This window comes from Drosophila persimilis, unplaced genomic scaffold (genome assembly GCF_003286085.1).
Source record: "Drosophila persimilis strain 14011-0111.01,24,50 unplaced genomic scaffold, DperRS2 tig00000002-arrow-pilon, whole genome shotgun sequence".
Taxonomy (NCBI): Eukaryota; Metazoa; Arthropoda; class Insecta; order Diptera; family Drosophilidae; genus Drosophila; species Drosophila persimilis.
The window spans coordinates 12,604,561-12,617,443 of record NW_020825289.1 but is presented as its reverse complement, the minus strand read 5'-3'; the positions used below and the strand labels follow the sequence as shown (position 1 = coordinate 12,617,443).

Genomic DNA, 12,883 nt, shown 5'->3' with positions numbered 1-12,883 from the left:
AGTTTTGTTTTGTTTTTCATTTGGATTCTCGATTCACGATTCCTTTAGAGGCAGACCCTGGAGGGGGGGGGGCTCGTGTGGGGGTGGGGGTGGGACAATTGCCGGCGTGTGCATGGAACAAACATTATATTCCACAGTGTTTTGGTGTTATGTGATGGAATCGTATGGCATGGTATCATAAGAACCGAACGTGAGAGCCATGCACAATCCCCATTTGTAGAGCACAATCGGAGGCGGAATTTGGCGGAATATAAACGAAATACGTAACACTCGATCGAACATTTGATTGCCTGATTGCTTTATGGGTTGTGGGCAGTCTTGAGCTGCCCACAGGCAGAGGTTGAAGGTGCTACCGTCTTTCCACCGACCATTGACCATTGAACTCGGATCTCTGACTCTCCACATTCCGCAGACGAAGGCTGCTACGGTTCTTGCTCTTGGACTTGAGAGAAGTTCAGAGCCGACAAAGGGGCCGACCGGCACTCGAGACACACTCCCTGGTCCCCGCTCCCCGCTCCCCACTCCCAGGAGGCATTCAGCTGGACATCCTGCAGACCCCACCCCCCCCTCCCCTCGACTGCTGCTGATGATGGCTCTCGACTGCTAAGAGACGCAGTTTTGTCAGCCTCAGCAAATGTCAATGTCAGCAGCAGCGACAAAAAACAAACCCATACACACCATAAATAAAAAATTGCATCAAGGCGTAACAGTTTTCTGTTTTTGCAAGGTTTCTGTTTCTTTTTTGCCAAGATCAGAAGATCCGAAGATCCAAAGAGATGGTATGGAAGAATTTCCAAAAAGATTGTGTAATTTTCGATGCCTTGTGGGGGTTACAATCATGTGAAATACTGTATTGTGGGATAGCAGACCATCTTTGCTGCAAAAAACCATAGCAGAGAGCTGTTTGGGGTCCATATAGCCTCGATGGAGCCCCCCAGCACGACGTTTTGCTCTCAAAGAGGGTATATATCTTTGTGAACACATATTATTTACATAAATAAACAGCTGCTTGGCGTCGAGTGTCGCGAAGAATAGCCACCACAATGACAACAGAGTCTGGCCAAAAAAAAAAAAAAAAACCTGTTGAACCCGTCTCGGTGCTGCGATCTTCGAAAGGAGATTGAAAGTACCATAAAGCATGGATCTACTGCATATATGAATACGATATAGTAGAGCCGTAGTACTGTGTATTGTGTGCCGTGACGTGACGCTGCTTTCAGCTGATATTTCAGTCACGCGCCCGTACACGCCCGTCACGGCAAGAACTGGTGCCAGTCGAGAGCAGTTCGACAGCGCAATAACCGTTATTCCCAGAGATATAGATCTATATATGTATCGGCCATCAGGCAAAACTTTGCAAGGTAGAAGAACCAGCAAGGTTACCCCCGCGGAAGGCCCCAAAGGGTTCGGGGGTCCGTGGTTCGGGGGGTCTACGCCTGACCTATGCTAACCGAATCGAATCATGTCCATTACAAAATAATGGAGCCCCCATCGGAGTGGGAGTGGGAGTGGGTTTTGGATTGGATTCGATTGGATATCTGCTGTTTTGGCGCTTCAGCGCGTGCCAAGAAAACCGAACAAGAGCCAACATAATAGCGGCTATAATGAGTGGAAGAAACAAAAAAAAAAATAAGAAAAAAAAGGTAACAATTGCACTCAAAAGTACTACGACCCAATTTGAACCGGTTTGTTTGTATCTTTGTATCTGAATGTTTTTAGTGCCTCGCGAAGACAAACGTTTTTTTTTTTTTGCCAGCTGTTGCCAACGGAATGTTTGCCGCAACATTTGTTGCCAAGCATTTGTTGCTGGCGAATTATGAAACCACAACAAAAGACGCACAAAACTAGAGAGAGAGAGAGAAAGAGCTAGCTAGCTCTTGGCCCAGCGGTTACTTTCTCCACCAAAACAAAAAGAAACCCAAAACTTTATCCCCCAAAACCGACCATCGACCATTGGCCATCGACCATCAGCCATCGACCATCGGCCATCCACCATTTACCATCGAGGCTGTCCCAAGTCCAAGTCCAAGCCAAGTTCCAGGTCCGCGTGCCGCCTGCCCATTTATGTGCAAATGAATAGTAAGCTTTTTGGCCAACCACCAATTGATGGCCAACACAAAAAAGTCCAAAAATGAGCTCGTCTCTGATTTTGTGTCCATGATTTAGGTCATTGCACAATGGTAACGAGAGCAGCAGCGACTAAATTTAGTATTATCTCCGTGCCAATCCATTCCATTCCCCCTTTAATCCCCCTTTTTTTCGGTCTATGGCGAAATTAAGGCCATCAAAAAAGCCCAAAACGACATTAATGGCGAAATTCTATTTAGAATAGATCCAGCAAAAGCCTGAAGGGGGGGGGATCTATCGAAACCGATTTTCATTGAAAATAAAAATAAAAAAAACCCCAAGTATATTTTGCTGGAAACGCACTGAATACGCTAATGAGTAAATATTTGGAAATCCACTCGAAAACCCGTTCGGTTCGCCATGGAGTTCGCCTCCAAGAATTGAGCTTAATTTTGGGAAAATACCAACGAAAGAGATCCCCTAGCCAGCGAATATTATGTGGCTACTTGTATTCCATGTTCTATATGAGGAAGTGCAAATTGCACGCCATTCAATGGCTGGACAGCAATGAGGAGAGGCGGCAAAGGTTGCAACAATAAAGCGTGCCACAAAGCCCGAAACAATGAGCTTTTGCTGCTACCTCTCTCTCTCTATTTGGCCAGCAATTTTCATGTGTTTCCAACTGAACATTTTGTATCTGTATCTGGTATCTGGTATCTTTATCGTTTTTTTTTCTGCCACAGGTAGAGTGTGACTCATGGTACAGGAAATCTGCGGCCATGGTGCTCCATGGCTTAAAAGAGAAGACAGAAAGAGAGAGAGACAGACAGACAGAGAGAGAGTGAGAGAGACAGATGGTAAATGGCAGAGCGAGACAAAGGCAAAGTCAGAGGGCATTAAATAGAGTTCATAGGTAAAAAAGCTCTAAAAACCGCCAGCAAACTTTGGGCCCAAGAATAGTAGACTTCATGCAGTACGAGTACGAGTACAGTGTACATTGTACATTAATGCAATTCGATCGAGTCACGTAAGTGCAAGCTATCCAAGATATCGGCTTCGAGACACAGAGACAATCCAATACCAAACAGAACCAAACGGAAAAACGCCATTAACTAAGGTAAATTCACACAAATACAGACCCCCGAGACTCCGCACTCTATATGCCATATATATATGTATATATGTATATACCATGCATGTACGGCTCTCGACATATATCATTATTCTTTAGTGGCTTTTTGCTTTACGGCTGGGGGCACAGCCCAGGTAGAAATTGTGCATTTTAGCACATAGCAAACGATAAAGTTCACTCAAATGCTGTGGAGGAGTTGCAGGTGAAGGAGGCGGAGGAGAAGGAGGACTTTGGCCATGTCTAAAGGCAAAGCCGTTGTGGGTTGGGGGGTTGGGGGCACATACATTCATTATATAACCATCGGGAATTCTCTTATGAAATATGTGTATGCTCCATTTTGTATTCAAGAGCGATTCTCGCATTCAAATTCTGGCCAGCATACGTGCGATTGAATACGTTTTGAGTGGCCAGCGAAAGACCCTCGTCGAAACAGTAAAGAAAATAGAAAGTTCTGCGCTGCTCTCTGCCTCCGCGGGGCACGGCCGAGTGTTGCACATTGCCTCAAGACGTGTACCTTTTCAGATGTTGCAGTTATTTTGCTGTTGCTGTTGATGTTGCTGCTGCTCCATATCACACTATGAGGCACACTAAACACTGAACAAAGGAGGCACTGACTGTTAGAAGTATGCCACCAACTGCTGCCGCGCATGCGCCGTCCGTCGTCCGTCGTTGGCGTGCAACGAGTTTTCGTGCTTCGTGCTTCGGTTACGAGGAAACGCTTTCCTATATATATTCCGAATATACAGATATATATATTTATTGTAGCGTCTAGGCGATATTCGATTTCCGAACCGATTTTAGCGCGTCGCGTCTTCCGTTTGGACGTCCGTTTCGAGTACCGCTTCGCAGACAACTGATACGTTTATGAAATTTTTATAGAAAGGTTTTAACCGCTTGGTTACACACACACACAGGCACACCTGTTGAGCCAGGTTTCGTCTCTCTCTCTTGCGCGCGCTCTCTGGGAGCCAAAGAAGTGGTCCGCGGAAACAGCTGATCGCAGAGCACGCCTCTCTCTATCTCTCTCTCTGTCTCTGTCTCTTTGTGGGGGAACCCACTCTTAAGTCTCGCCCAAGATGAATGATTTCACTCCGCGATTTAACAATTACGACGATGACGACGTGCGACGAGCAATTAGTCAGAAAGTGCGTTGATTACAAAGATCAAATCGAGAGTTGAAAATAATTAGCTTTCCGCTGCTGTTGCCGCCGCTGTTTACTGACTAAATGTCAACTTGTATTCATTTGTTTATAAAAACAAAAATAAATGCCGCTCGATGCGTTCCCAAATGCCACCGATCGTCATCGGTCATCGGGGATCGGTTCCTGTGAACGCCATTGAACTCGTCATTGATAGGGGAATGCCAATGCAAAGAACACTACACTACACTCCAATAATACACAAATATTGTGCTCCGCTCTGTGCAGGGTCTGGGGAATATTAATGGGTACTCCATCGTACTCCGTCCATTCAGGCGGGACCGATGGACTGCTGCCCGGCAGACACGTTTCGAACGAAAATTTATGGCATCTGCGCAGACACCTGGACCCACACTTCTATATGCTATATATATATATGTATAAGTATTCTATTAAAATTTGTACAAACCAAGCATCAAAGACACAGATTTACTCGTTTAAATATGCACCCCGCCAAAAGAGGGGGGCACTCCTGTATTCCCGGCTACAGACAAGCGGAGGTACTACTATATTCTATAAATAGACTTACCTGCAAATAGATAAAGAAAAGAACAAATGAGTATGACTTCGAAGGCAAAAAGTTCAAGAAATACTTCAAAGTTGGCCTTAATATTTAAGCAGAAGCCACACCGAACACCTAACAGAACTAAAAATAGATATACCCGTAATAACTTCTCATAAATTAATCATTTAATCTGCATCTTTAATGGGCATTGTTTCTCGTATTCTCACACTCCATTTTTCCGTTGAAATGAAGCTTTTTTTCAAGCAGTATTTATCTCAGAAATAATGGGAATCTATCATATGGGAAAAATTCAAAGTTTTTGGTGTCTTTTGTCTAGGGGAAATTTGTACAGCGGGTATCAAATGTGCCCAATCCTATTCTACCCCGCACTCAGTCTCAGTATAATTATGTGTAATCTTATAATTTACGTAACTCATACGCCAAGGAGTGTCAGTCCTTAACCAACGAACGTGCTTTTTAGCGATGACAAATAATACAAACAGAACGACACAAATATCGTATTTGTATCATTTCCGGATACAAATTCGAGCGTTTTGACGAGCATTTGACTCGTATGCGATATCGTCTGAAGGGTACCCCTTGTCCTTGTTCAAAAATCGAATGCATACCATAGAATTCTAGCATTATATATGAGGATTAGATTGTGCAACAAAAACAGCATCAGCAGCAGCATATTTAATGGGGCAAAGACTGCAATACAAGTGCAGTCGTAGGTGTATGTGTTTGTGACTGTGTCTGTGTCTGTCTCAGGGGCAACAACGGTTGCTGCCACATTAAGTCTCACTGGTAGTCTGCTCCTCGGTCTCCTCTTCTGTGAAGGCCTCTACACTAGACACCTCTTGGTCCAAGCGCTTCGACATCTCGATATACTTTTGAGTCTCTGCCGCATCGCAGATCCTAAACTCCTCCTCAGCCCCGACGATGGCCAGCTTTATCTCGAGGTTCTGCTCCTGCGCCAGGGATCCGCGGATGGCCTGAATGCCGTGGCAGATCAACTCCTCCTTGGAGCAGTGCTCAAAGGCGTTCCAGTGGCGCTCCAGGTAGCGGAGAGCCAGCTGGGAGCGAGCCCCGATGGCCGTGGCCCTGCACTTGATGACAGCCGCCGAGGGCATCGCCTGGTAGAGGTGCGCTCCTTGGCTGTCGTGGCCCGCCACCAGAAGGCCCACCCCGAAGGGACGGCGCTCGTTGCGGTTCGTGTGGGCCTGCATCTTGATGGCCAGGCCGGTCATCAGCCGGGCGACGGGCATCTCGCCGATGTACGAGAGGTTGTACGTGAGGCACTGGGTGCACAGGTGGCTGTGGAGGATCTGGGCATCCGGCACGAGGCCCGCGAAGGCCAGACCGAGCTTCGGGTGCACGGACAGGATCTTGCGCTGCGGCAAGGCCGACGTATCCGCGGTCGCTGGCCCCTGGAGGGACACCAACACCGTGTAATCCTTGCTGGTGAGGCCCAGTGTGGCCGTCGTGCCCTGCTTCACCGCCTCCATGGCGTACTCCACTTGGAAGATCCTTCCCTGCGGACTGAAAACAGTGCAGTCGTTGTCGTAGCGGTTGCGACGCATCGCAAATATTTTACAACAGAACAAATATTTCCAGGACTAGAATAGAGTGAAATGTCACAGAAATCGAAAACGAGGAGTCTATCGATAGAGAGCACGCTCGCACATGCCACGAGAAAATGAGCGTGGTGCCATCTCTAGCCAGGCCTTCCTCTCTCGCTCTCGCTCTCTCCTACAGAACGTAGTGTGGTCGTCGCCTAGGCAGAAATCCCTCATTCTTTCGGTGTGCTCTCTCTCGCCCTCTCTTCTATCATTCTCTTTCGACACGCACTTTTTGCCAAAGCCAGCTGCATAACCTGATTGCGAATGAAATTCAGATTCAGATTCAGTGCATTAGAAGTGCATAAATTAGCACTCAGATCGCAACAAATCAGATCAGATAATTAAGGCTCGATTAGGCGGCTATTTCCTGTGCAATTTTGGGCAAATACAAACACAAATCCCGTTCTGTTAATTGCTGTCGCTATCGCTATTGGGATATGACTGTTTCAATATTTGAAACTGTTTTTTAAAGTACCGCTCGAGCGACCTTCCCCAAGAGCATTGCCCGGGCACCGTATCTTCTGCTGCTGCTCTGACAAATTGTTTAAACAATTGTCTTCTATTGAGCATTGTTTAACATGCCACATAATCGAGGGCTACTCCGTACGTCACACGTCACATGAATCAAAAAAAAAGAAACGCCGAATTAAGTCCGCACTTCATGCATATAGAAAATGGTTTATTTTATGAAAAAGTCTGACGCGCAGCCGCGAGACGAGTATCGTATGCATGTGGCCCAGTATAACAATTGGCTAACCCTCCTCCTCCTCCTCCTCCTTCGCCCTCTCCTCCTCTCTTTGTTGACGGGTTCAATAACACTTTCTGGTGTCATGTTCAATAACAATTGCAACCCAACAACAACAACAGACAGTGCCATCAAAGGAAGCCAAAATATATATAAAGTGCACGAATGAATGGATTTTTGTTAAATGGAATTTATTTTGACCATTTTCTAGAGCCCAAGAAAATCGGTCGAAATGGTTGTCTGATAAAAGATTTTCTCCATTTGGATCTGTTAATGCTATCTTTCGCACGATACTGAAGTATTTTCCAACATCATAAGCGGCTAATATTATTCGTTTTAAGTATTAAATATTCATTGTATGTGAATCGCAATGCGGGGGAGCTTGAGCATGAGCATCTCTCGATACATCGAGTGGATCAGGCGAATCAATATGCACACAATGAATTAGTGCCACTGACATTGAAATTCGCCAAAATCGAAACAGAATCAAAACCCAAACTGGGCTCAAACGGCGATCAATTTCGAATCGGCGATCGAATCGGATCGGATGGGGTCGGGTCGGGACGGCCGGCGTCTGGTGTCGTCTTCCGTGCCGGAAGATGAGGCTTAGGTGCACAACAACTGCAAACAGAAACACAAACAAAAACAAACCGAAACAGAAACAGAAAGGAAAATAATCATTCGCCCGGAGTAGCATCAAACAATCACAATTGTTCCACTATAAATTTTAATTTCGATTTAAGCCTGCAATCGGCAGAGTTTTGCATTTCAATTGAAACGCCCGACGCCTGCTAATTTGTTTTTGCCAATTTGTGCGACTCGATTCTATTTGCGAGTGATTTATGAGCAGGGCAGAGCAGAGCAGAGCAGAGCAAAGCAGAGCAAAAATTAAAACATGTGGGTGTTGGGTTGGATTGGGTTTCTGGGTGGCTCTGCTCCGGGAATTATGAATCGATCGATGGTGTTTATTATTATTGAACAGTTTTCGGGTTCAACGAGCCCCGAGAACTTCCGATTTGGTTGTGAATGCTGGTCGGACAATCTCTGCCTCTCTCTCTCTCTCGTCTATGTCTGCCGGAGGCGGCTGGCTCATTGACAGTCAGGCGGTACAGTGGGACATCAGTGCTTATTATTGGCGATTTATGTGGCCAGATAATGGCCAATAGTGAATTTACGGCCTAAACGTTTAGCACATTGGCAAATAGTTTGCATTAAGCCGCATTCATACGCATTTTTCCCACCGCTCTGCCCCGGCGGAAGTAAACATCTGTCCAGGGTATTTCCCCTCTCCGACAGCATTAAAAATTCACTCGAATTAACCTCGTCTCGAGCGAATTCCCTGTAAACGATGAGCCATCGTCGCCATCGACACTCATTGACGTCATTGCAGTCACCATCCTATCCCTTCTGTCCAATGACCTACTTTCGGAGCTGCAGAGACGCAGAGCAGAGGCCCTGCTCTGGAGGAGATTGGCCGCCGGTCCGTGGAAAAGTTGCCCGCTTGGCAATCGAATATCCCATAAATATGCATTTATGCATAGGAAAGTTTTCTTTCGGTTCGATCGCCTGACAATGCGGAAGTGGTCGATTAACAAATCGCAGTAGACAGTGGACAGTGCGTTTCGCAACTGGTGTTCGAAACTCCTTCTGGCCACAAAAATAATTAACAATTGATCGAAACGAAATGCGGGAGGATGGAAAGAATTGAAACAACGTTTTTTTGCTAATAAGCGTTTATTCTCTTTCGCTGCTCATTTTTTGGTGCGAGCAGTGAGCGTAGACGCGACTCACAGCTATGCTCTCTTGAGCTCATAAAGCCTGCAGGGCAGAAAGAGATGGCTGATGGCACTCTCTGGTGTCTTGCAGATGAAATCATACAATGGTGATGGTGCATTCCCGCAACGCGCTCTCTCTTCGGCGCATTTTGCAAGCTTCGTTGTGTCTAATTTAAGAGTATAAAATGGACCACCTTGTATAATTTCTTTAACATCCTCATACTATGTAGCTTTGAAACGCACTGTATCAGTGTCCACACAGAATGCATAACCCCCCACCCCCCGACAAAATGCGCTTAAGAGTTGTGCAATGACCAACAGAAAACGAAAACCAAATCAGAAAACCGAAAAAACTCTGACGACAATCGAAGGGGGACTTCTCAGAAAAATACCAAAATTGTGAACGAGCGGGTAAGTGTAAGTATCCTTAAGGCGAAGAAAGAAAGAAGAAAGCACAGTTAAATGAGCGGCACAGTATTTACTGCAGTGCAAATAAATAAAAGAAATTACACGAGAGCTGATTACTGTTCCACGGCTAAGCGGCTCCACGACTCCACGGCTCCAATCGATGGTTACTGATGGTTACTGGCGGCTGCCTACTCGGTCTCTGGGTAAATACTGATTTATGCACACTGGGCTTGGAGAGCGAGTCCAAGGCAAGCGGATAACAATTGGCCCCAAATTGGGTTAAAATAATACCAGCATTTGCCGGGGTAGGGCCGCCGCCCCAGCCTCAACGCCACCGATGGCCTTGAAACCGCAATAGTGCGCCGGTTGGCATTAGGAAACTGTACATGAAATGCATTTTTATGCACCTGTGGAATGGCCTCCATGGACGCTGAAAGCTCTTTCTCTCTCTCTCTCGATCTGTAAGGGGATCGAAACTTCTCGAGTGCTACGACATTTACAGTTACGAACCAAGACCACGACAAGATAAATTTAATTAATGACTTCAATGATATTTATTTTTATTTTCGTTCGATTTACCGGTTTTTGAACTTTTCCCTACGCCCCAAAGCGCAGCTCCAGACCCAGACCCCGACCCAGACTCCACTCTTTTAATTTATGCAGCCGTCCGTCCGTCCGTCCGTTTGTTTTCTTTTCATTTTTCGAAATATTTTGTTCCATTAAGTTTCATTTCGATAATGTGGAATGCATTTCTCTGGCATTTCGGAGCTTTGGGCTTCTTGGTGTCCAAGTGGTGGCCAAGAAATCGAAATCGTGGCCCCAAGACACTTCCTAGACTGCCATTAAGAGTCTTGTCTCGGAATTGGGTCAAGTTTAAAGCACTTGACACTGACTCAGAGCCACTCACGCGCCCCGCCCCGCCTCGCACCGCCCTGCTTCACACTCGGATCTGAAAGCGGAGCTTAATTGTTCATTACCCGCGGAAAATGAAACAGAACATTTGTCTAAACAGCAAACCATAAATAAATAAATGTATTCCGAGCCAAACAGCAGCGTAATTCGACATCACGTGTGATTGTAAGCCAATAGCACAACAATGATAGCCCATGAGCACATCGATCAGATGTAACTGTGTAGCTATCATATTATCGTGTGTTTGTGTACGGTAAGCCGCCCCTGAGGCTGATCGTAAAAAGCCCGATGTTAATTGCTTGTGGCAAGGGCTGACTCTAACGTCAGAGAGTCGGCATCGAACAAATCAGTATGTTAAACGAGGCTCGCGGCCCACTAATTATCGTGATTGAAATTCCAAATCAAAATATCACCTGAAGAGGATAGAGAAATTAGAATGCCACAGAAAGGAACAGCAGGAGTGACCTACATCCTATATTTGTATCCAAAGTATCTAAATCTAAATGTTTGCATGCACGAGTCAATGAACCTTCGACACAAAATGTGTATATTGAGGCGACATAGTTTTTGGCACAGAAGAAATTCCATCATTGAAATTTCACAAATACATACTCGTTTTTAAAGGGACGTGGGAGGCGGCTATAGGTAAATATATGTATGTATTTATGAACATGCATGTGGCACACGAAACATTTGAAAGGTGTTGCCCCAGCAACATAGCAAAGGACAAAACAAACTGCAGCCAAACATAATGAAAGGCAAATCAATCATGGAAGCCTGTATGCATATTTATTTATTCACCTACACATCTACAACCCATATATGCAAGAAACAAGGCTTTACATACAGATTATACACATTTAAATAAATCATATTTGTGTATATGAAAAATTAAACCGGGCCAATATAGTCTGCGCTTAATTTTGATTTAAATAATCGAATTATTTTTAATGCTCTTTCTTGCTAAAGGGCAATGCAGCATGACAATGGCGGGGCACATGTCACTTAGAGAGAGAGAGAGAGACAGCGAGTTTCCGTAACATGCCTCCGACAAACCCACATTCAACCCACATCGACGCAACGTTTACCGGTAGATGCTGCTGCTAGTTTTGCCAGAAAGTGAAGCATACTTTTGGGCATGTATGTAAAATTGGTGTACATTTTCGTGTAGCATGTATGTAAAATTAGTGTAGAACTTAAGAGTCTGCACTGTGGGTCAAAAGCACCATATTTTGGCATAAGGTCAAACTGTTTAAATAATAACAAATGTTTAAATAATGGCACGTAAGAGTCAGGGACCAGGTCATGCTCGTAATGGTCCTAAAGAACCAGTTCACTGGGAATGGCTTTATTTATTTTTCTTTAAGAAACGCTTTAAACAAGTGTAATGTATTTTACTTATATTTGTTACCACTTTTTTTTATTTGTAATAATAATAAAATACATGTGAAATAATTCGTTTTTGATTTTAATGGTCGCACTCCACCACACTTCAGGCTAAGACAGTTAAACCAGTTGGTAGCACAGCAGCAGAGATTATCGATTGTCATAATCTGAGATAACCAGTTGGAAGATCTAATCAGCCGTGCGTGTTGGAGAAGCACGTTTTGGCACAGCTCTTCGACTGATAGTACTGGGAGATGGGTACCAACAATAATTTAGCATTTTAACTCTGTTAGCTGTATCTTTAGAGACTACATTGATCTTGAAATGTAGTGGCATAAACTACATACTAGAGAATATATGGCCTGCATTCTCTAGGACAAAAACTTGAAATTGAAACGTCCTTTCATCGTCCAATCAAAAGAAAGTCCTTGCTGGGAAATTCCGAATAAAAATCATGTCCACCAGGACAAGCTGCCCAATGATTCTGACTCTATCCGCTTCTGGATTGGTCCTACCATCATTTAAACACCTCCCGTGATTAATCGATGGCCTTTCATCTAAATTTGCGGGTTACTTAATGGCTAAGAGTAAAGAAAAATACAAAATTCGATGAGCACTTACGGTTCTGCTTCGATGGATTTCAGCTTGGCCACATAGTTCGACGGTATGTAGCCCTCCGATCGGGTCTTCTTGCTGCGCGCCAGCCACCAGTCGCCCTGTGGTTGTTGCAAAAAGACAAAGTATCAACATCATTGTTTAATTAAATATTTGTTCCGGTAAATAGTTTCTTATCAAGGGGTGTCGCTGAACTCCACGCACACACACACATGAAATGCCCTGATATTTAGGGTGATTACGAGATTCGCAAGTAACACCTCAGAGGTGGATAATTAGGCACTGCGATAGCTAACGATTTTCGATGATGGATAACAGGTTACACGCTGACTACAAATGGTAATTATCCCATGGCATGAATGAATGTCTACGATTCAAGTGGAAACTACTGCCCAAGAAAGAAAGGGTAGCTAGGGGTTTAGGCATTTCGATGGCAGTTTTTGGCATTTTATTTCGATGTTCCACCAATTTTTGGGATCCCAAGAGCCGCATCTTTGGCACCCTCCTGCCCAGTCAG

General features: G+C 44.9%; 1 protein-coding gene across 2 annotated transcripts in view; it reads right to left on the bottom strand.

Moving 5' to 3' along the window:
- LOC6592911 (tyrosine-protein kinase Src42A) overlaps positions 1-12,883 on the bottom strand; it is a 33,638-nt gene that overhangs the window by 15,296 nt on the left and 5,459 nt on the right. The window contains exon 2 of one of the 2 annotated variants that reach the window (XM_002018543.2): positions 12,373-12,467. In XM_002018543.2, coding sequence (XP_002018579.1) covers positions 12,373-12,467 — 95 coding nt within the window. Of the gene's footprint in view, positions 1-3,713; positions 3,986-12,372; positions 12,468-12,883 lie in introns of those variants that run through there. The other variant, XM_026985674.1, reaches the window with a different exon arrangement.